Here is a 23,151-nt window from a genome sequence, read left to right as displayed (position 1 = left end):
ATCTCCAGACCTTCCTCACAGGGTTGTTATGAGGATAAATTGAAATGTTTGCTACAGAAATGTTCACTTTAATATATGGCATGTTAAATTCTGCTGAGGAAGTGCAAGAAAGAAAATGAGAGAGAAAAAAAGTGAAAATTATACCCACTCTAGATATTCAGAGAACACATCAATCAGAAAGCAAATTTTAGTGAAAGAATAGATAAGCAAATATAAAATTATCTGTGTATTTCAAGCCTGTAGTGACTATCCCTGGAAAACCATACTATTTCACAAGTGACTGAATTTCAAAAAAATGCTGTATCATTTGCAAGCCCTTCCCTCTCAAACAGAAATTTACAGCTGAGTGAAGTGGGCAAATGGCTCAGTGAAACCAAGAGGCTTCAAAATTCACTGTAAGTTCAAACTCACATTTCAATATGAGAGCAAAGTCTCTTTGCTCTCACTTTAAAGAGTAAATCTTTATTAGGAATGGATTTTTTTCAAACTATTTGTTTCACTAAACTATTGAAAAATAACCTATCTAAAGGGATTACAAACTTGGGCTTTCTTCAAAGGACAACCTTACCTAAAATCTAATTTGAAACTCACAAAATGGCTTCATGTAGGAATGGAGAAAGAAGAAAGTTTCACTATTTGGAAATGAGTGAGAGTGTTACATTTTAGTTGTGTCCAGTTTATTCACTTATCTCTAACACACCATACTTCAGACCCCAAAGCAGCCAGTTTCCTGCACATAACTAATAAACTAAACTCAAAGGGCAGTATTTGAAAGATATAAAATCAAGCAAAAGGTTAGACAAATTGGCATTCAAATAACAGAAAGCTAAAACCTTTAGGTGAAAAGTTCTTGGGGGGATCTTTATAAGATGGATCAGGGTGACACCACATAAGCCCACAGAATCTTAACATCACTGAAAGAGGGACAGGTAGACCTTACAGGGCTCTGATGTGATGCAACAGATATATAAAGCACCACCTATGAAACATTCTCAACAAAACATTTAACCTTGAATCTATCCAAGCACTATTTGTTTACCAAAAATAGAAGAGACAGAGAAACATGTTAAACAACATCACAAGGATACAATCTGCAAACTAGAATGTGGGAAATTCTACAAGACAAATCATCTATTTCTTCAACAAACAAATAACATAACAAAAGGAGGGTTAAGTTTTATAGATTAAAAATACTTAACAGACATATCAGCCAAAGGCAAAGTGTGGACTTTGTTTGGATCCTGATTTGAATAAGCCAAATGTAAAAAGACATTTCTGAAATAACGGGTTAACCATGCATGAACTGGCTATTGGATAGTATTATGGAGTTACTGTTTATTTTGTTTATTATGATTAATTTTGTTGGGTGTAATAATGGCATTGTAGTTGTGTTTGAAGGAAAAATGTCCTTATCTGTTAGAGATTTTTTAAAAGCCTGTGTAGATGAAGCAAATATGGCAAAACATTAACAATTACTACATCTAAGAGGTGGGCATTAATTATACTAATCTCTATTTTCACTATATTTGAAAATTTTCACAATGAAAAGTCAAATAACACAGTAGTAACATTCTGTGTGACAGGTATCCCTCCCAGTCATGCCAAGACAGCATTCAATTTCCATCTTGATCCCCCTTGTTCTCCCATGATTTGCCCCACTGAACTCAAAATTGTGATAAAGACTGAAGAAATATAATGAGACATACCTGTAGTAGCAGTAGATAAAGTGACAAGATTCTTTCTTAGCATATCATAGAGAGGGCTGTCAAAGAGATAAAATTAAAAATTAATCCCATGGTTTTCCATTAACATGGCATCTCCCAACATTCTCTATAACATATGAAGAGGCAGAATTTTTTCCCCAGAATAGATTTTATTAAATTATTTAAGCATCAACATGTTAATACCCAAGCCCTTGTGTTACTCTGCAACCATTTAAAAAAACTAATTTACGTTTTATTTCATAAGCTAACAGTAACCCAAGTGGGGAGATTTCCTTCAAGACTACTTCCTTCTAAGAACTAAGTTTTACATTTTATTGGGAAATGGAGGTGGGAGTCTTAGAAGAAACAGTCATCACAAAACTATAGAGAGAATGAGAACAATGACTTCTCAACTACTAATTAGCTTTTGACTGTGTAAGTTAATAACCATATACCCTGTGCAGCTGGAGAATGCCATGCAACAGGTAAGAATACCTCTAATATGATTCTTATGAAGCCCATCGTTAACCTCAAACTGCCCAGCAATTCTACATTTCTCTCATCAGCTCACTCTTCCTCTCTATAACAACTGTTTCACAAAATTCTAATCTCGCCACATCAATCTCCCTCCTACCTAGGCCTTTACACATGATGTTTAATCTGCCAGAAGCTCTCCTTCAACCAGCTCCCTCTAACTAATTATCCTTCAGCTCTCAACTCAAATATCACTTCCTCAAGGAACCTTTCTTCCACCCCTAAGACCCTAAATCCCATCCTCCAACACAGCCTCATGTACCTCTTTTATGTAACACTTATCATAATATAATTTTACCATGTATTGATGTGATAATTCGATTAAGATGGGGAAGAGTGTCTACTCTTTAAGCTCCATAAAATTAGACACTGTGCTGCTCACTACTATGTTCTCAGTGCCTCGCAATCACCTGATATATGTAGGCCCAACAAATATTTTGTGGACTAAAAGATTAAATAACCATTAATAACCTATGGAGATTAGGTGGTTAGGTATAAGCACCCCGAAAAGATAAACAAACCCTCACTCTTTTTACCTTGGATCTTTCACAGAGAAGCTCTGACGACCTAGTAGCTCTCCCAAAAGATCTCCACCACAATATACCATATGCTGCTCCTGCTGATCATAAAGCTGCTTCACCATTATATACTGGCCTAGATAGTGCATGACCTACATGGGAATAACATACTATGAAGAGATCTGTCCAGCTGCTGCCCAAAACACAAATTAAATGAGGAGATAAGGTAAGTTAGTTCGCTAGAGAAAGAGGTAACATATAATGAACATGACTGTCAGTGCTTGTGTAAGGGGTCCTACAAAAGGGCAGTTGCCCCCAATTACTCGGTTCATCTACTTATTATCATTCTGGACACTATCAGACCCTTACTTTTTAGAATAAAAATGTACCAGTCTGATAATGAGAAAAAGTGGTGAATTTACTTAGTATCCCCTTAATGTTCTCACCAGTCCAAGTAAAGGGGTCTGTTCTATTACTAGAAGTAATAAACTTTAAATTTGCCTGGATCATAAAAATATTTTCCAAGTCCAGGGGCACATTACTATAGGCTTTGATGTAAGTTCACTTAAGTCTTTTTGGCAAATGAAGTACAATGGTAATAAGCCATTAGCACTATAAGTGCATAAAACAGAATTTAAGTGTTTACCAAATAAAAATTTAGTCTACCTGACCTTTTTCACAGAGTTCACAAAATGGGAGGGAACACACACAAGTTCTTGATTCAAAATTTTTAAGTTATCCAATTTTCCTCATGTGATAGATTTTCCTCCAGGTGATAGATTTTTTTTTAATTGCTTAATAGTTAAGTTCATTTAATGATAGTAATAATTTTATCACAGATCACAAACAGACCAAAGTAGCTATCTCTATCTTTAGGCCCTGACTTCCCAAGAATTATAAGATATTTGCACAAAAATTTTCCTAATACTGTTTCCATTATATTGAAGCAATGATGCTCTTAGGCTCCCATCCATCCCAGGCAACATGTCCCAATATTAACGGAGCTCTCATATCTAATCAAATATCTAGAGAAAAATAAGATGAGAAAGAACACCTACTATAAGAAACAGGAGGAAGGTTTGTTTGCTTGTTTGTTTTTGGCCATGCCATGCGGCATGCGGGATCTTAGTTCCTCAACCGGGATTGAACCTGTGCCCCCTGCATTGAGAGCGTGGAGTCTTAACCACTGGACCACCGGGGATGTCCTGGAAGTTTTATATTTATGTCTGTCCAACTTCCAGAAAAAAATAAATCCACTACAAGTATACAAAACAAGATCTTCAAAAACACTACTCTGAATTTCTATATGCTACTATTCTCATTATACCATATTGCCTCAATGCACATACTGATAACCAATATATAGAAATAAAAAACTAGGAAATTCCTCTTTATGCACCAAGTAGTGTCAAGATTCATAATAAAGAGCTTACTGTGTAAACTGACTCCGTCCAACATTTCCCCCATAAAACATATGTAATTAACTCTGTCTTAATTCAGGCAAACTCTGCCATGCTACTGAAGAAGACAGCATAATGCATTATAACAACTTTATTGATATAAAAATCCACACTTTAGTAACAGTTTGGAAAAAAGTCTTACCAGAATTTTAGATACAAAGTCCAAAATGACAAACTTAATTTAAAATGATAAAAGAAATATGAGTATTCAAGAAAATCTGAAATGCCTCCAGATTTGTTTCCTTGAGAGGTAGAATGACTCAGGAGCATAGCATTGCTAACAGCTTTTATGAAAAGTCAAAAAGAAGCTTGAGAATTTTGTTTCCTCTGTTTAAGAAGGGTTCGATCTTCACCCTACTAAATCCAAGCAGTTCAAAGAGATTAACATTTTAATACTGAGTCTTTTCCACTTAAAGAATTCAATTTGTTTCTGTGTTAAAAGAAAACTTTAGAAACTAAATAAGTTATTTAAATGCATGTTTAAAATAACTCATAGTGCTCAAAAGAGTATCTGACAGATTTATAATGAAAAACTACTGCATTTAATTCCTGCCTCACAGCATATCTTGTAAATCATAGACAGTGTCTTTTTTTTTTTTTTTTTTTTTGGCCACACCATGCGGCTTGCTGGATTTTAGTTCCCCAACCAGGAATCAAACCCATGCCCCCTGCAGTGGAAGCACGGAGTCCTAACTACTGGACCGCCAGGGAAGTCCCTCGATGGTCTTTAAAATACAACAAAAGATGCCTCTCCAGTACCACAGGAATAGAACTTCCTTTCTTAGGCCTGATTTCAGAACTATACATTCATAGGCTTCTATTATACTTCTCAGCTTTTCTTTAAGCTGAGAATTTTCTTTGATGGCTTACCTCTTTAACAGTGAACATTTCACCTTGTGCACCTGCTGCCTGCAAAATCTTCAGAAGTGGCAGTTTTGGTCGTACCTGATATAAACATAAAATAAATTTGCTATTTACATTTCAATTAGACTGGTTTCTGAGCCCCAAGGGAAAAACAAATCTCCTTAAACTTTTTTTTTTAACAAACCCTGGTTCATACTTAGCATCTAATAACTACAGAAGATCAGTCTATTACTTGTTAACTTCCTGAAAAATCACATTTTCAAAAGGCAGCACATTCACACCCACTAGGATGGCTATAATAACAGGAAAAAAGAAAAGAAAAAAAATAACGAGTGTTGGCGAGGATGTAAAGGAACTGGAACCCTTGAGCACTGCTAGGGGGGATGTAAAATGGTGCAGCTACTGTGAAAAACGGTTTGGCAGTTACTCAAAGAGTTAAGCATAGAATTACCATATGACCCAGCAGTTCCACTCCTAGGTATATATCCAAAAGAACCAAAACCAGGGACTCAAACAAATATTTGTACACCGCTGTTCATGGCAGCATTATTCATAATAGCCAAAAGATGGAAACAACCTAAATACCATTGACAGATGAATGGATAAACGAGATGTGGTATATACATACAAGGAATAGTGACTCTGTTTGCCATCTCTTGACTCTGATTATACAGTCTGTCTTTAGTCACAGAATTTAATTTTTTTCATTTTATATGATCAAATTTGTCTCTCTCATCCTCTTACAGCCTCCTTGGTTTTGTCTTTTTTTTTTTTTTTTAATATTTATTTTTTTGGTTGCACTGGTTGTGGTAGGCGGGCTACTTAGTTGTGGCATGCGAACTCTTAGTTGCGGCATGCATGTGGGATCTAGTTCCCTGACCAGGGATCAAACCTGGGCCCCCTGCATTGGGAGCATGGAGCCTTAGCCACTGCACCAGCAGGGAAGTCCCTCCTTGGTTTTGTCTTATTTAAGGTCTCTCTTATTCTAAAGTTTCAAAATACTTCCTAAATTTTCTTCTAATATTTTTTATCATTTAACTTTTTACATTTAAATCTTTATCTCTCTGGAATTTGTTTTTGTACAAGGTTTGAGGTCTTCATTTGCTTCCTTTCAGGGATGGCCAATTAAGTCAAAACCATTTATTACATAAGCCACATTTTCCCCCATCAAATCAAATTCCATCTTTATCATAAATTAAGGTACATAATATATATATGGTGCAATGTTTATGAAACCACAAAACAAAATTATGTATTTTATGTTAGAGGAAAAGATCTGGAACAAGACACACCAAATTGATAATAGTGTTATCTCAGGGGGAAGGGACTTAGGCAGAAGAAGGGAGGAGATGATCAAAGTAGTCTCTACAGATAAATACTTTATAAATACATGATAAAGACTGAATTTTTTATAAGAATACACTTACTATATTTACAATTTAAAACTGATTTTTAAAGAAAACAAACTATATACAATGAAGTGAGAAGGAAGACAAATATATAACTTGGCCCCAAATCCTCCACTAGCCATCCATACCCTAAAACAGGATAGGTGTTTAAAATGTGCCATTTCAAGCAATCTGTAACCTCCAAGTATTTATTTAATCAATGATCAATTCAAATTTATAAGCATTGATACTGTTTACTAGTTTCCCTAATATGACATTTAAAAAAGGAATCTTTTCTGCTCTGAATGAAATCCTACAGTCAGTGAAGTCAGTTACATGACCCAATTTAATTTTTAAAAACTTAAAGAAAAATAAGAATGCCTAAAAATAAGTTACCTGATTGGTTTGTTCTGGAGAGATCCTGCAAGCACTGTCAGATGTTGAACAATGGGCAGAGGTGGAAAATGTTGTCATTTTGGCAGTGGTGAAATGAAGTCTGCTGATAAATCTAAAAGGAAAAAAACTGTAAAAATCTCTTCTAAAGTAGAAAATTCTCTTTAGGATTTACAAAAAAAGCAACCAGCAGAAGTAAAAGAAACACATATATCACAGCACCCTACACAAGTGCAATGTACCCATGCTGAGGTTCTTGTTACCCTTCTGATCACTTTCTAGTTCAGATCCTGCAAAAAACTGGAGCTTCACTAAGAGTAAGAACCATCTATACTTCCCTCAAGTGAAGCCTGCAAGAGAAACAGGTTCAGGCATGCTCCAATCTCTACACTGATGATAATGAGTAAACTGTTTTAGCTGAAAGTGAAATTTGCAATCATTACCTCCCCAGTTCTCTGGTATCTCCTCCTCTCTTGGACAGTGCTCAAGAGCACCCCCTAGGAGACAGATGCAGGGCTGGGGGAATTACCAAGATTAAGTAATAGATTTAAAGACTCCAAGAGCACCAAGGAAAACCTCTGCAACATGTTGCAACATGTCTTGGCAAGAGACCACAGGAAAGTCAGAGTCAAAATATTCAGTATCAGTTAAAGCAGCTTTTAAAATGTGCCAAGCCCAAAGAGTAAATACCTAAAAAGAGTAAATACCTAAATACCTATAAAATGGGTTGAACCAAGGTGGACATACATCATCAAAGGAAAGATATAGCATGAACTGAAATAAAGGGTAAGGTTTAATTAAAGTTTTTCACCTTTTAACTTTTGTCCTTAAAAAAAAAAAAAAGCTATAGAGAAGGAAAATAAAATTTTAAATAAACTTGAGTTTACCTTCAGAACTTTTTCTAGTAAAAAGGTGACAAAAGTCAGTGAAATTTATAAATAAAAAAATCAACAGAGCCTGGGGACTTCTCTGGCAGTCCAGTGATTAAGACTTCGCCTTCCAATGAGGGGGGTGTGGGTTCGATCCCTGGTCGGGGAGCTAAGATCCCACATGCCTCCCCATCAAAAATCCAAAACATAAAACAGAAGCAATATTGTAACAAATTCAATAAAGACTTAAAAACTGGTCCACATTGTAAAAAAAAAAAAATCAACAGAGTCTGGTTTACAGCTAACAAGGTTCCTCACTCTTCTGATAAGACTTATTAACGACAACAAAGTATAAATTCAACCCCCCTTCTGAGACAGGAAGGGGGCAGGGCACAACTGTTAGGTAAAACACTGACTGAAACCGCCCACCCTGGCCAAGCAAAGCAGTAACACTTTGCGTGAGTTATTTTAGGACAGGAGATCCTTGGTAAGGAACTACCAAGCCACCACCAACCGGAATAATATGGGAAAGGTCAAGAGGAGAGAGGAGACGCCAGTCCACATGTCCTACTAACCTCCTAGAATCCTCCTCGCTGGAATCCATCTTGGCTGAGCGGTTGCGCACCACCAGAAAGGACCCTGAGTCAAAATGACTGGCCAACCCGGAAACTAATCCCATCACCATAAAACCCAAGACTGAAAGCCACTTGTGGCAGAGCAGTCCTCCTGGGTTCCCTTACCCTCCTACTCTGCCCGGGAGTCCCTTCCCAATGAAGTCTCTTGCTTTGTCAGCACGTGTGTCTACTCAGACAATTCATTTCTGAGTGTTAGACAAGAGCCCACTCTCGGGCCCTGGAAGGGGTCCCCCTTCCTGCAACACAACCTTTGAAAGAATGGCACAGCCTAAGAATAAACTAGGTCCAAGATGGAGGACAAGTCGACTTCCACTAGACCTTGAGCCTCAGTATACACTCATTGTAACACATCAGCAAGCTAAATGACACACCCACAGGTACCATGACAGTTCTAAGGCCAACCATAAAGGTCAAAAATTGGTGGCCCAATTCCTGAAAATCCCCACCCCTTCCCCAAAATAGCTGGAATACTCCTCCCCCTCATTAGCCTATGATATTACCCACCCCTATAAAAACTGAGAACCCCATACCCTGGTGCCTCTCTCACCTTCCGAGATGGCCCACACTCTCTCTACGGAGTGTGTTTCTCCCTGAATAAATCATCTTTCATTTTACTACGGCTTGCTCTTGAATTCTTTCCTGCGCAAAGCCAAGAACGCATACTCGGACTTGCCTGAGACCTGGGACATGACCACCCTCTCATGCCCCACTCTCTTTCTGCAACACTTCTATCAGCCTCCCTTGCTACAAAATGGGAAGTCAAACAGGATACAAGCATAACTTGTAGGGTTTTTTGTAAATTTATTTATTTGTTTGTTTATTTTTTGGCTGCGCTGGGTCTTCGTTGCTACTCGTGGGCTTTCTCTAGTTGTGGCGAGCGGGGGCTACTCTCGTTGCGGTGCGTGGGTTTCTCATTGCAGTGGCTTCTCTTGTTGTGGAGCACAGGCTCTAGGTGCTTGGGCTTCAGTAGCTGTGGCACACAGGCTCAGTAGTTGTGGCGCATGGGCTTAGTTGCTCCGTGGCATGTGGGATCTTCCTGGACCAGGGCTCAAACCTGTGTCCCCTGCACTGGCAGGCGGATTCTTAACCACTGTGCCACAAGGGAAGTCCCATAACTTGTCATTTTAAAGCAGCTGGCTTTTAACTGGCATTTCAAACCTTATTTAAAAAAAAACCTCATCTTGGGAACAAACGTATGGACACCAAGGGGGGAAAGCGGTGGTGGGGGGGGTGATGTGATGAAGTGGGCAATTGGGATTGACATGTATACACTGATGTGTATAAAATTGATGACTAATAAGAACCTGCTGTATAAAAACATAAATAAAATAAAATTCAAAAATTAAACAAAAACAAAAAACACCTCATCTCCCTAAACCTGCTAGTGCTATAGTCTCCCCCATCTCATTAAATGGCAGCTCCATCCTTCCAGTTGCTCAGGTCAATGACCGTGAAGTTATCCTCAATTCCTTTTTTTTCTCACACTTCACACCCAGTCTATGAATAAATTCTGAAGCTCTATCTTCAATATATATCCAAAATCAAACCATTTCTCACTACCTCCGTTATTACTACACTAACCAAACTGCCCATCTCTGAACTGCCTTAGCTCCTAAAGGTTTTCTTGCTTCCACCCTTGCCCCTCTGGCTCCTAACCTCCTCCTTTTGTCTTTGCTCAAAATGTCATTTTATCAATGAGGCCACACATTTTAAATGTGACCACACATTTTAAAAACTGCAACTCCCAACCCCCAGTATTCCCTATCTCCTTCCCTGCTTTATTCTTCTTTTCTTCACTGTCCTTGTTACCAACCAACACAGCATATACATTTTAATTTTTATCATGTAAAACATAAGCTGTAAGTGGGAAGAGATTTCTATTTATTTGTTCATTAATATATCCCCAGTGCCTAAACTGTCAATTATGTACATAGTAGAACAACACGATGGATACAAATATTAATAATAGTTTGGACAGTTTCCAAAAATGGCCCCCAATAAACCACATCTCCCAACTTGCTACTCTACTGGTGACCACACAAAAAGGCCACGTGGAGAGGCTCAGTCATCCAGCTGAGCTCAGCTTTCCAACCATACCCTCCAAAGTATCACACATCTTGGGACATTCCAGCCTCAGGTGACACCTAACTCCAGCTGCATGACAGACTACAAGCGAGACCACCAGAACCAACGCATAGAATGGGATGTTCATCCCACAGAACTCAGCACATAGCATTATAAGAAATAAATGGCAAAGACTTATATAGAGCTTAATCTGTACCAGCACGTATATTAATCCGTTTAATACTTAAATAATCCTATGATGTAGGCACTATTATTATCCTTACTTTATAAATGAAGCAAGAGAAGCACAGGGACATTATTTGCCCAAGATCACACAATTAGGAAACTGCTGAAGTCAAGATTTTAAACTCAGAACAGCTCTGAAGTCCCCACTTAGCAATATTTTTTTCCCATTAGACTTCAAGTACACAGAATTAATCACAATTCTTTCCTTCAATACATACTCTCATTGTTCATCCACACATGGCCCACTTTTACTTGAGTTTTCTTAATAATGCAATAAACATCCACAAACTAGGACTCTGGCAACAGTCTATATTTACCCATAAGATTCCCCCTCCCATTCCCCTGCCTCCTCCCAACAATCATCCTGAATTGTTTTGATTTTCTTCCCTTCCTTTTTATGCACTTTACTGCATCAAAATGGAATCCTAAAAAGTACATATTTTCAGTTTAGCTGCTTTTAACTCACAAAAAAGGAAGTATGTTGTATGGAATTTTAGGAATTTTTGTTTCACTAAAATAAATTCCTACTTCCGTGTCACTTGAGTTCCTTCATCTAACATAAAATTTACCATTTTTTAAAATTTTATTGAAGAATAGTTGATTTACAATGTTGTGTTTAATTTCTGCTGTACAGCAAAGTGACTCGGTTATACATATATAAATTCTTTTTCATATTCTTTTCCTTATGGTTTATCACAGGATACTGAATACAGTTCCCTGTGCTATACAGTAGGACCTTGTTGTTTATCCATCCTATATATAATAATTTGCATCTGCTAATCCCAAACTCCCAGTCCTTCCCTTCCCTACCCCATTACCATTTTTAAATTTACAATTCAGTGACATGAAGTACATTCACAATGTTGTACACCATCACCACTATCCATCACCAGAACTTTTTCATCACCACAAACTGAAACTCTGTACTCATAAAACAGTAACTCCTCACTATCCCCTCTCCCCAGAGACCCTGGTAACCACTACCCTACTTTCTGTCTCTATGAATATGCCCATTCTAGGTACCTCATATAAATGAAATCATACAATATTTGTCCTTGTGTCTGGCTTATTTCCTTTAGCACAATGTTTTCAATGTTCATCCATGTCATATTTTATTCTTTATTTACTTTGCTGTATATTTCCAGTGTGTGATGGACATTTGAGTTGTTTCTAGGCTTTCACTATCATGAATAGTGCTATTAACGTTCTTCTATATCTGCCAAAAAGTATCTCATGGGCATATCTACAAGACAGATTGCTGGGTTATAGCATATATGAATATTCAACTTTAGGATCTGACACCAAACTGTCCTCAAAGTGTTTGTACCAATTTATAATCCTATCAGCAATGTATAAGATACCCTGTGAATCTACCTCCTTTCCAACATCTAATGTCCTAAGACTTTTTAATTTTTCCCAATCAAATAGGTATGCACTTGGTCTACAGTTCCCTGATCACTAATGATGCTATCTCTTTACATGCTTATCAGCCATATGTTTCCTCTTCTGTGAAATGTGTTGTCTTTTACACACTTTTCTAATTGATTTTGTTATACTTACTGATTTGTAATAGTTCTTTATATATTTTTAATATTAACCCTTTGTCAATTGGATGTCCTGCAAATATCTTCTCCCAATTTTTAATCTCCTTTCCATTTTCTAGAAGGTGGAAAAATCTTTTTGAGCAAAAACTTAATTTTAATTAAGTCAAATTTATATTTATCAATCTTCTATTTTTTAGTCAATGATCTCTGCCTGGGTTAAACAATCTTTTACTCTCCAAGGTCTCATTTTCACCTAGAGTGTCTACTAAGATTTGTGTGTGTGTGGGAGGGGGATGTCTACTAAAACTTTTAAATTTTTGTTTATGACATTTAAACCCTTAATCCGTCTAGAGTTGACTTTTTTCTTTTTAGAGGTCAGTTTTATTCTTTTTCTATATGGATGGCCATTTTTTTCCGAGCTCAATTTATTGAACATGACCTTCTTGACTGACAGCCACCTTTGTTCTGTATCAACATGCATGAGTGTTTATGAGTTTTCTATTCTAGTCCACTGGTCTGATCTTCCTGTCTATACAATTTGACACTTTTTTTTAAAATTTACTTTTTAAAGTTTTTTTGGCTGCGTTGGGTCTTCGTTGCTGCACGCGGGCTTTTCTCTAGTTGCAGCAAGCGGGGGCTACTCTTTGTTGCGGTGCGCGGGCTTCTCATTGCCGTGGCTTCTCTTGTTGCAGAGCACAGGCTCTAGGTGCGTGGGCTTCAGTAGTTGTGGCTCGCCAGCTCTAAAGCACAGGCTCAGTAGTTGTGACTCACGGGCTTAGTTGCTCGGCAGCATGTGGGATCTTCCCGGACCAGGGCTTGAACCTGTGTCCCCTGCATTGGCAGGCAGATTCTTAACCACTGCTCCACCAGGGAAGCCCCCGACACTATCTTAATTCTTATATCTTATCAGGAGTCTTGCCATCCCACAGGGCAAGTCTTCCCCTCCCATTCCTTTTTAGAAGTGACCAGCTATTCTTGGGTCCTTAACTCTTCTACATAAAATTTAGCATCATCGAGTTTCATGAAAATCCCTGTTGGGATTATGAATGAAATTACATTTAATATATAGATCAAACTGTTTGTCAATTCATTAACATGACATATTCCTCTATTAAGATCTTATTTAGTATCTCTTAGAAAAGTTGTACAATTTTCCCTTTAGAGGTCTAGCACATTTGTGTTAGACTGATTTCTAAAGTTGATATTGATACTACTGTGATGCCTTCTCCTTCACTGCTTTTTAGTGGTTTTTGCATACGTACAGAAATACAAGTGACTTTCAATAATCTTATATCCAGTCACCTGCTAAACTTACATAATTATTTTTAATAACTTGCCTGCGGATCCTTCTGTTTTCTATGTAAATGACCATATCACCTGCAGATAAAATTTTATTCCTTCCTTTCCAATTCTTGTGCCTCTAATTTCTTCTACTCATCTTACATTACTGCTTAGGACTGTCAATACAATGTTGAGTACACACGCTATCAGGCATTTTTGTCTCTGATTTTAAAGGGAGTGCTTCTAATGTTTCCCTACATAAGATGTTTTCTCTATTTTTTTCTTATGGTTATTCTTTATCATCTTGAAAGGGTTCCTTTTGCTCCTCATTAAGAATATATCATGGGGACCTCCCCAGTGGCACAGTGGATAAGATCCCGAGTTCCCAATGCAGGGGGGTCAGGGTTTGATCCCTGATCAGGGAACCAGATCCCATATACATGCTGCAACTAAGAGTTCGAATGACACAACTAAGGAGCCCACCTGCCACAACTAAGACCCAGTGCAACCAAATAAATAAATTTTTTTAATGTGGTTTAAAAAAATTTAAAAAAAGAAGACTATATCATGGACATACACACTACTACATACAAAATAGATAACAAGGCCCCACTGTATAGCACAGGGAACTATACTCAGCATTTTGTAATAACCAGTAAGGGAAAAGAATCTGAAAAAGAATATATATATAACTGAATCACTGTGTTGTACACCTGAAACTAACACAACATTGTAAATCAACTATACTTCAACAAAATAAATTTTTTTAAAAAAAGGATTATATCATGGAAGAGTGATTTAGAAAATGCTTTTTCTGCACCTATTAAAACGATCATGATTTTTTTGGTTTTTTAATCTATTAATGTGGTAAATTTTGAATTTCATTTATGGATTTTCTAATATAGATATCCTTGCACACCTGAGATAAATCCAACTTGGTTTTGGATATTATCCTTTTTTGCATATTGTTGGTTTTGATTTGCTAATATTTTGTTTAGGTTGTAAAGTCTCTACGGGTGAATGAAATAAGTCTGTTATTTTCCACTGTCAAGTTTTTGTCTCATTTGGATGTCAGGGTTAGCTGGCAAATAGTCCCTATTTGTCTACTGCCTGAAAAAAAATTCTATAACAAAATTGAGATGTTCTAGTCTTTGAAAGATTTCTGACCTATAAAACTTATAAAACTTATAAAACCCAGTGCTTTCTTTGTGGCAAGATTTATGTATGTATGTATTTATGGCTGTGTTAGGTCTTCGCTGCTGTGCGCGGTCTTTCTCTAGCTGCAGCGAGCAAGGGCTACTCTTCGTTGTGGTGCACAGGCTTCTCATTGTGGTGGCTTCTCTTTGGTGCAGAGCACAGGCTCTAGGTGCGCGGGCTTCAGTAGTTGTGGCACACGGGCTCAGCAGTTGTGGCTCATGGGCTCTAGAGCGCAGGCTCAGTAGTTGTGGCACAAGTGCTTAGTTGCCCCGTAGCACGTGGGATCTTCCTGAAGCAGGGCTCAAACCCGTGTCCCCTGCATTGGCAGGCAGATTCTTAACCACTGCGCCACCAGGGAAGTCCTGTGGGAAGATTTTTAATTGCCGCTTTAGCTTAATAAATATTAGATTATTCAAGCTTTTTTCTTCTTCCATTTTGTCTAAGTCTTCAAAATTGCTGGCATATAGTTGATAGCATTCTTTTCATCTTTATTTAGTGGACGGTTGCATCCTTCTTTCCATTCGTGATATTAACATATCTTATTACTTCTTCTACTTTAAAAAATTTATTCTGTTCATTTCCTGATTATTATAAATTAGACACAGTTTACTCCTTTTATAATTGAATATTTAAGGCTAAAAATTCCTTCCCCCTCCTACCCCAGCACTACTTCTTTATTCAGCTCATAGGTTTTGATATATAAAGTCTTCATTCTCATTCAGCTGTAGGTATTTTTAAATTTCCATAATTTATTTAATCCATGAATTATATAGCTATGCCTATGTATAATGTATTTCTCAAATGTATGTTTTTGTGATTAACCACTAATTTAGCAACACAGTGGGAGAGATCACCCTCTGCATAAAACTTGATCTTTGAAATTGTTACGGCTTTCACCATGGTCTAGTTGATGATCAATTCCATACTAAATGCGTGCAAAACTCTATGTTCATTAGGTTAAGCTTGCTGGTTTTTTACTCTTCTATTTCTGCCAATCTGTCAGCTTGACATACAATTAATTAAGAGATGTAATGAAATCTCCCACCATGATGGTGGATTTCTCCATTGATCCCAGTGTAGTTCTACCAATTTCACTTCATCTGTTGTAAGGATTTTTAATCAGAGGCATTCATGCTTTAAACTGCTATATCTTCTTGGTGAGTGATTAATATATAGTGATTATAATTATGTAGTGTTTCTTTCCATCCCAATTAAGACATTCTGTCTTAAAGTATATTTTATCTTGTATTAGTATGGTCATGCCAACTTTCTTTTAGTTAGTACTTCCAGGTATGTATTTCCCCAATCTTTTAATTTCAATTTTTGCATGCCCTTAAACTTTTGGCGTGCCCTTGTAAAAAGCATATATCTGGATTTTGATTTTAATCCAATTTGTCAATTTTTATCTTTGGTGAATTTAGTCCATTTAATGTAATTGATGTCCATAAATCTTCTCTTTCATCTTTTTTCTTTTCTTTTTTTTTTAAGAACAAGTTTTGGAATTTCCAAAGAGTTTCTTTCTTCTTTTTTTTTTTTAAATATTTACTTATTATTTGGTTGCACCAGGTGGGCTCCTTAGTTGTGGCTCACGAGCTCCGTAGTTGCAGCACGTGGGCTCCTTTGTTGCGGCATGCAAACTCTTAGTTGCGGCACGCAAACTCTTAGTTGCGGCACGCATGTGGGACCTAGTTCCCTGACCAGGGATGGGACCTGGGCCCCCTGCATTGGGAGCATGGAGTCTTCACCACTGTGCCATCAGGGAAGTCTCCCCCACTTTTTTTTTTTTTCATATTTATTTATTTATTTGGCTGCACCGGGTCTTAGTTGTGGAACTTGGGATCTTTCAGTTGTGGCATGCGGGATCTAGTTCCCTGACCAGGGATCGAACCCCGGCCCCTGCACTGGGAGCTCCAAGTCTTAACCGTTGGACCACCAGGGAACTCCCTGTCTCTACCATCTGAATTTAGCATTCCAGTTTGTCCTACTCTTCCTTTTACCTTTCTTAAAATTGTATCTCTGTCTCCCTGCTAATAAGATATGAACTTCAGCATGACATCATTTGGACTTTAAATTCTGGGGCAGATATCTTTTCCCCTCTCTTGAATTTTCCTTTTCTCTCTTTTTTTTTCCCCCTTTGGCCTTAGCCTTTACAACAATAAATGATAACAAGGTATCTGATTACCTTTATTTCATATATCTCTTGTAACATTTTCTGGATTTGAATCTCTCAGTACTTCACCTAGAACTGTCTTCAATGTGGGCCTTTAGGTGGCAAGGCTTCCAATACTTCATATGCCTGAAAATATCTGTATCATCCCCTCCTATTTAAATAAATGTGGTTAGGTATAAAACTCTAAGTTTCCCTACAAAACCCTAAAAACACTCTTGTCTTCTTGCATTTAGCGATGTTGTTCAAAACTCTGATGTCAATTCAATTTTTGCTCCTTTGTGTGTGATCTGTTCTTTCTCTCTGAGGCTCCTACAATTTTCTTTTGCTGTGATACACTTAAATTTCACTATAATATGTCTAGAAGTGAGTTTTTCCTGACCTCTTATTTTTAGCACTCTAAGAAACCCTTCCATCTGGGGACTTTCTTTTTCCTTTTTAATTCTAAAAGAGAACAATTTTTCCATTATTTCTTCAATACTTCCTCCTTTCCATTTTTATTTCTCTAAGATTCCTGTTATTCAGATGTGAGTACCTCTAGATCTATTCTCCTTATCTTTTAACTTTTCATTTATATGTTTTTTTCTTTGTCCTTTTCTCCTTTGTTCTGGGAGATTTCCTCAATCAAGAATTCTAATTCACTCAATTGTATCCATTCTGTTACACCCATCTGATGTGATGTTCTTTATTTCAACCACTATATTTTTCAAGGCTACTATTTCTGCTTGGTTCTATCAGCCTCTGCTTATTCTTGTTTCAAGTTGTTAATATCATCCCTACTTCCTCTAGAATGATTATCAGTCTAACTTTAAACTTTTTTTTAAATTTTATTTTATTTATTTATTTATTTTTGGCTGCATTGGGTCTTCATTGCTGTGCACAGGCCTTCTCTAGTTGCAGCGAGAGAGGGCTACTCATCGCAGTGGCTTCTCTTGTTGCGAAGCACGGGCTCTAGGTGCACGGGCTTCAGTAGTTGTAGCACACAGGCTCAGTAGTTGTGGCACACAGGCTCAGTAGTCATGGCGCATGGGCTTAGTTGCTCCACGGCATGTGGGATCTTCCCAGACCAGGGCTCACACCTGTGTCCCCTGCATTGGCAGGCAGATTCTTAACCACTAAGCCACCAGGGAAGCCCTAACTTTAAACTCTTGATCCATCTGTTCTATTACTTATGTGCCAATGAAGCCTATATATTGTTCTCCTATTGAAATACCTGTGCTCTTCAACACTGTTATTTTTCCCTAGAGGACAGCAGCTATTCTGATTGGCAAAGCATAAGGGAGAAGACCAAATTCCAGCCAAAATCAGCCACAGTAAGCTGGAGTAAGGTAGGAAATGAACACTAAAGTAGAAAATCCCAAGCACCAGATAACCACAATCACTATCCATCCCATACAATCACAGCTCAGACCAAGGATTCACCTTTTGTTCCCCAGGGAGATACAGCATTATGATAGGGATTTGGGGAGACCTAAGAATTAAGAAGGTAACGGACAGAGAAGTGACTGCCTAAAGTCAGTCATCACTTGTTTTTTTTCTCAACTCCTCCTCACAAGTATATGCTTCTGTAATGCCCTGATTTGCTCTTAAGGAAAGCTGGACTAGGGTTGAGTCACAGCAAGTGTAGAAAAAGGTAATTCCAAAGTAATGAGGCAGGAGAGCAACTAGAGCAGTATTCCAATAGTTCCCTTCTTCCACAGTTTTATTCTCCTACAGCTATGCCTGCCTGACTCCTGTCCTAGGCCAAAGACCCACCCTCCCCCAACCCCCACCTCCACCCCACAAAGCAGCTCAAAAAAGTCCACATCACCCATTTGTTTCTCACAGTATTTTCCTTTTATAGTCCCTCTAGGGATGATTTGAGAGAAAGGAGTCAGCAGTCATGCCAGTTCAGCATCTTAGTAGGAACAAGACTTGACCGCTTGGCAGCTCTGAAGAATTTAAACCTCAATAAGGGTTTAACATCTGGTAGAAAGTGTTGTACATTAAAAAGATACTGATTTAAGGGCCATAGAAGTTCAGAGAAAGACAAATTACTTTTGATTGCAAGGCAGAGGAGGAATGCGAGGGAATGGCAATAGCAGTGGGAGGACTTTAAAATGGGAGAACACTGGAAAGAATAGGAGAGAAAAATATCATGAGGAAAGGAACTGTTCTCGGATGTATGTGAGAAATGAAGTCAGTTGATGGGCTCTGAACCCAAAGCAAGATCTTGTCCCTTTTTCACCTGGAATCTGTTTTGAGTGCAACAGGGTTAGGTACTGTTAGCCTCTCCTTAATACAGAAAACTGAGGCTTAAAGAAGTCAAATAGGGCTTCCCTGGTGGCGCAATGGTTGAGAGTCCGCCTGCCGATGCAGGGGACACGGGTTCGTGCCCCGGTCCGGGAAGATCCCACATGCCGCGGAGCGGCTGGGCCCGTGAGCCATGGCCGCTGAGCCTGCGCGTCCGCAACGGGAGAGGCCACAACAGTGAGAGGCCCGCGTACCGCAAAAAAAAAGAAGTCAAATAACTTGCCCAAGACTAAAGCTTATCCTTTTGCATTCAGTTTCTCAAACCAGAAAGTTAGAGTCATCTTGACCTCTCCCTCTTCCCCCATTATCACATCATCAAACTTTATGGATTTTAACTCCTAAATCTTTCAAAACCACGCCCTCTCTTCATCTTCACCATCAATTCCCCAAATCAAAAAATGTTATTTCTTGCCTGTGTCACTGCAATAGACTCTTTAACTGTCTCTCTAACCCCACTTCAATCCAAACTCCACACTACAGCCAAAAGGATTAAAAAACCAAAATAAAATAAACAATCCTACCCTGCCAGGCCCTGCTCCAGTGCTTGCTACTGTTCGAAAAATAAAGAGCCTAGGCCCTCAGCACCTTGCCAGTCTTTCCAACTTACACTGCTCTTCCCTGCACTCCCTGCACCTCATCCACACTGATCTTTTAGTTTCTCAAACCGGGCCTTTGCACACATTGTTCCTTCATTTTGAACACAGTTCTCTGTACAAGACTGACTCATCCTAAACCTTCCAGTCTCCAGTTAAATGTCATCTCCTCAACAATCATTAATAAGTGTTAAAACCATAAAAGTGAAAGGTTGGGGGAAGGGGGGACTTAAAAACACACTGAGCAGGCTTACAGCATTTGACCCACTGGCCAAATTTATCTCTAGAAAGAGCAGCATTCACACATCGTGTACAGGAAGCACCCAGTACCTCCTATGAAGTATTCTTGGCCCCCCACCCCCAATCCAAATCTAATCAAGCTTCTAGATCTAACTAATATGTGTTTGTAGGGGGAAAAAATGGAGCATGGAGGAATAACTAAACAATACTAAAAGCAGGCAATTAGCCAAATCCAGAATGTAGGAAATTCTACAGGGTCTTGGGTGCAGCATTATTGTTGAAGTGGACAGAGTGTTATAGAGACTTAAAAAACACTACCCTAATACAATGTGTGGACCTTGTTCAAGTCCTAATTCAAACAAGCCATCTGTAAAATGTCATTTTTTCCTAAACAATCAGGAAATTTTGAATTACGTACTAGGTATTAGATACTATTAAGAAGCTGTAAATGGTAGTAGAAAGGCACTGTGGTAAATTTTTTAAAAATCCTAACCTGATAAGAGCTACATCCTGACATATTTAAAGGTAAATAAAATGACACATCTGTGAAACTTTAAAACATTTCCTTAAAAAGGTGGGAAAATAGAAAAAACAATATTAAATTAAAACAATAGGTTTTAATTACCTTATTGAATGGTACACAGCAAATGTGTAAGAAATGACAACAATTCCATGTGTTTATCTATTGTATCTTGAAAAAACTAGTAATCTTGGAAATACTATTCCAGTTACCTCCCTGATCAAGGCTTTTCTGACTCCCCAAAGGAAGCTGATGACGCCACCGCACCTCTAGTAAAACACTCACAACATTATATTTATGTCTTTATGTGTGTCCCCTACTGGATTGAAATCATAGAGAGAAGGAACAGTCTTATACATCTCTCAATGATAACAGAAGAGTGGTTTTTACCCTACACTTAGTCCAAAAGACTCCTACACCTCATCTTCAAATCTCTACCTTTGAAGATAACTGTGATTTAAAGACTAATTAAAATAAAAGCTTCTTGTCAGAAGTCAGCAGAACTAATCATTCTTATCAATTCTTTAAAGCCCTAAGGACCTCTACTAAACACCAGTCTGATTGTCTTTCAACTAAATATGTAAAAGTAATAAAACCAACTGTTTTCTTTTAAAAAAGAAACTACCACTCAGATGTTGTTTTAGTTCTTACCAGGTCTGTTACACATCTAAAAAGGTGAAGTGTGTAGCAAGAGTGCTCCAGCAGTTTGCAAAACAAACAATATGCTAGGAAACAACCTAAAAATCCATCAATGGGGAGCTGGTTAAAGAAATTCTTGTACAACCCTGTAATTCAATACTACGCAAGCCCTTAAAAGAAAATATTATATGTAGACTTTATGGAAAGCTGTCCCTGATGTTATTTGAAAAACTTAAGGTACAGAACAGTAGACACAAAATGACCCCACTGTTGTTTAAAAATGCGAATATGTGTGGAAAAAGTCAGGAAGGACATAATACCAAGCAGTTAAGGGTAGCTAGCTTGAGGAGGGGACAGGTTAGGGACACGTTAATGGACAATTAACTTTACACACTTCTGTACTGTGTGCTTTTTTTTTCTTTTTAACAACAGGCAAGTAGTATTTTAGTTTTTTTAAAAACTTTAAAATAAAAAATTGTGATCCTGACCGTACTGTGAAACAAAATATTCCGAAATAAATACTTCTAAACTAAATTAATTTTTCATAGCAGGAATGTATGAGGAGGGAGGGGACTAAACCCAAACTGAGATGTAGTAAAATTTAATACCAAAAGGTACCAAGTTATCTTTGATACTTGTTCCCCGTGCCAACATCCCAAAGCACGGAGCAGCTTCGTAACTAATAGATCTTTCCGGATGAAGGAAAACAGAAGCAGCATTTTCTCCGGGTGTCGCTTTAAAACACTGGTTTTCAAACTTGAGGGTGTACAAAAATCAACTGGGAAATGTGCTGATTAAAATACATATTCCCGAGCCCCAGCTCCTGGTATTCTGTTAGAGGAAGTCTGGGTGTGGCCCCCAAGTGAGCATTCTTCAAAAAAGCACTCAAGTGCCTCTCAGACAGATGGTCCGCAGCCCTGAAAATTACTGCCTTAAAATCTTGAAGACACCTCAATGTCACTCTCTCCGCCTCCCTCTTTCCCACCTTTCCTCCAAAGTGCCTCAGTCATCCTCATATTTTGCTCCCAATTAAGCATCGTCAATCTATTTCGATTTGGTTTGTAACCTGTTGGCCGACCTGCATCACGTCACTGCACCTCCATTTTTGTCCTCTGCTGATTCTCATCTTATAACCCTTCCTCCACCAGCCCTTCTTCCGCCCTGTGCGACCGTCCCCACGCCGCCACCCACGCCTCTAGCTCCTCCCGCCGGCTACCCCGGCTCCGGGGCCTGCAGAACTGGCCGCGCCGCGCCCGCTCCCCACTCTCCACTTCCCACCCCCGGCCTCCCGGCACCCCGCCGACTAAACCCCAAAGCCACACCTTACGGCCGCTCCATGAGTCGCTCCCCCGCAGAGCCCGGGGGGGAGGGGGCGTCAGTCACAGGCCCTAAGGCCTCAGCAGCATTTTGAAACGGCGAGTAGTGAGGGCGCAACTTCCGGCCTCGCCAACCCATCTCCCATAAGAGCTTCCGGTGAGGCCTCCAGAAACCATAGATGGGCCAACTGGATGGCTAGAGAGCCAGGAGGCTGAGCCGTCCCTACCATAGAGTAGACCCAGTCCGGGGAAAGAGAGTCGCAGGACCTGGACCGCTAAGAGTTGTGAGGTTTCAAGAGAGAACATTTGAGGAAATTGCAGGGTCTTGTGATATTCATAAACATGTCCTGGGAGATCAAAAAACAGGGAGGGGAGAAAGCTAAAAGCATAATCAGAGGCCGCCTTTTCAGCTCTTCAGAAAGCTGAAAAGCCGCTCCCTCTGTTTCTCAGTGTTAACTTATTCATTCTTACTCCCCAGAGGTGGCTGGAGCGGAGAAACAGCATCCTAGTGTTGTCGCTAATTGGGTGAGAATAAGCCTAGTATATACACGAATCACTACAAGAAATGCTAAAAGAGAGATGCAAAGGACAATGAGGTGGAGCTTGTTTGGATCACACAACCAGGTCATCTAGCCTGCTTTCTCCCAATACAAAAGTACCTTCAAACCTCTCAGGCAGTTTGTCTTCA

The 23,151-nt window shown here is 38.7% G+C and overlaps 1 protein-coding gene across 6 annotated transcripts in view; it reads right to left on the bottom strand.

Moving 5' to 3' along the window:
• Window positions 1-22,595, bottom strand: part of MDM4 (MDM4 regulator of p53) — a 34,657-nt gene extending 12,062 nt beyond the window's left edge. The window contains exons 1-5 of one of the 6 annotated variants that reach the window (XR_003794322.1): window positions 22,470-22,564; window positions 6,864-6,975; window positions 5,086-5,160; window positions 2,774-2,907; window positions 1,707-1,762 (exon numbers count right to left, since the gene is read on the bottom strand). Coding sequence is in view for 5 of the 6 variants with exons in the window: in XM_029227572.1 (XP_029083405.1) it covers window positions 1,707-1,762; window positions 2,774-2,907; window positions 5,086-5,160; window positions 6,864-6,941 (343 nt within the window). In the remaining variant the exon portion in view is untranslated. Of the gene's footprint in view, window positions 1-1,706; window positions 1,763-2,773; window positions 2,908-5,085; window positions 5,161-6,863; window positions 6,976-7,102; window positions 7,369-22,225; window positions 22,293-22,469 lie in introns of those variants that run through there. The other 5 variants (XM_029227572.1, XM_029227576.1, XM_029227573.1 and 2 more) reach the window with 5 other exon arrangements.
• Window positions 22,596-23,151: the final 556 nt, after the last annotated feature.

The sequence above is a fragment of the Monodon monoceros genome, unplaced genomic scaffold (assembly GCF_005190385.1).
Source record: "Monodon monoceros isolate NGI ecotype Baffin Bay Population unplaced genomic scaffold, NGI_Narwhal_1 Super_Scaffold_18, whole genome shotgun sequence".
NCBI classification, from domain to species: domain Eukaryota; kingdom Metazoa; phylum Chordata; class Mammalia; order Artiodactyla; family Monodontidae; genus Monodon; species Monodon monoceros.
Note: the sequence above shows the minus strand (reverse complement) of the source record. Positions and strands in the feature narration are given on the sequence as shown.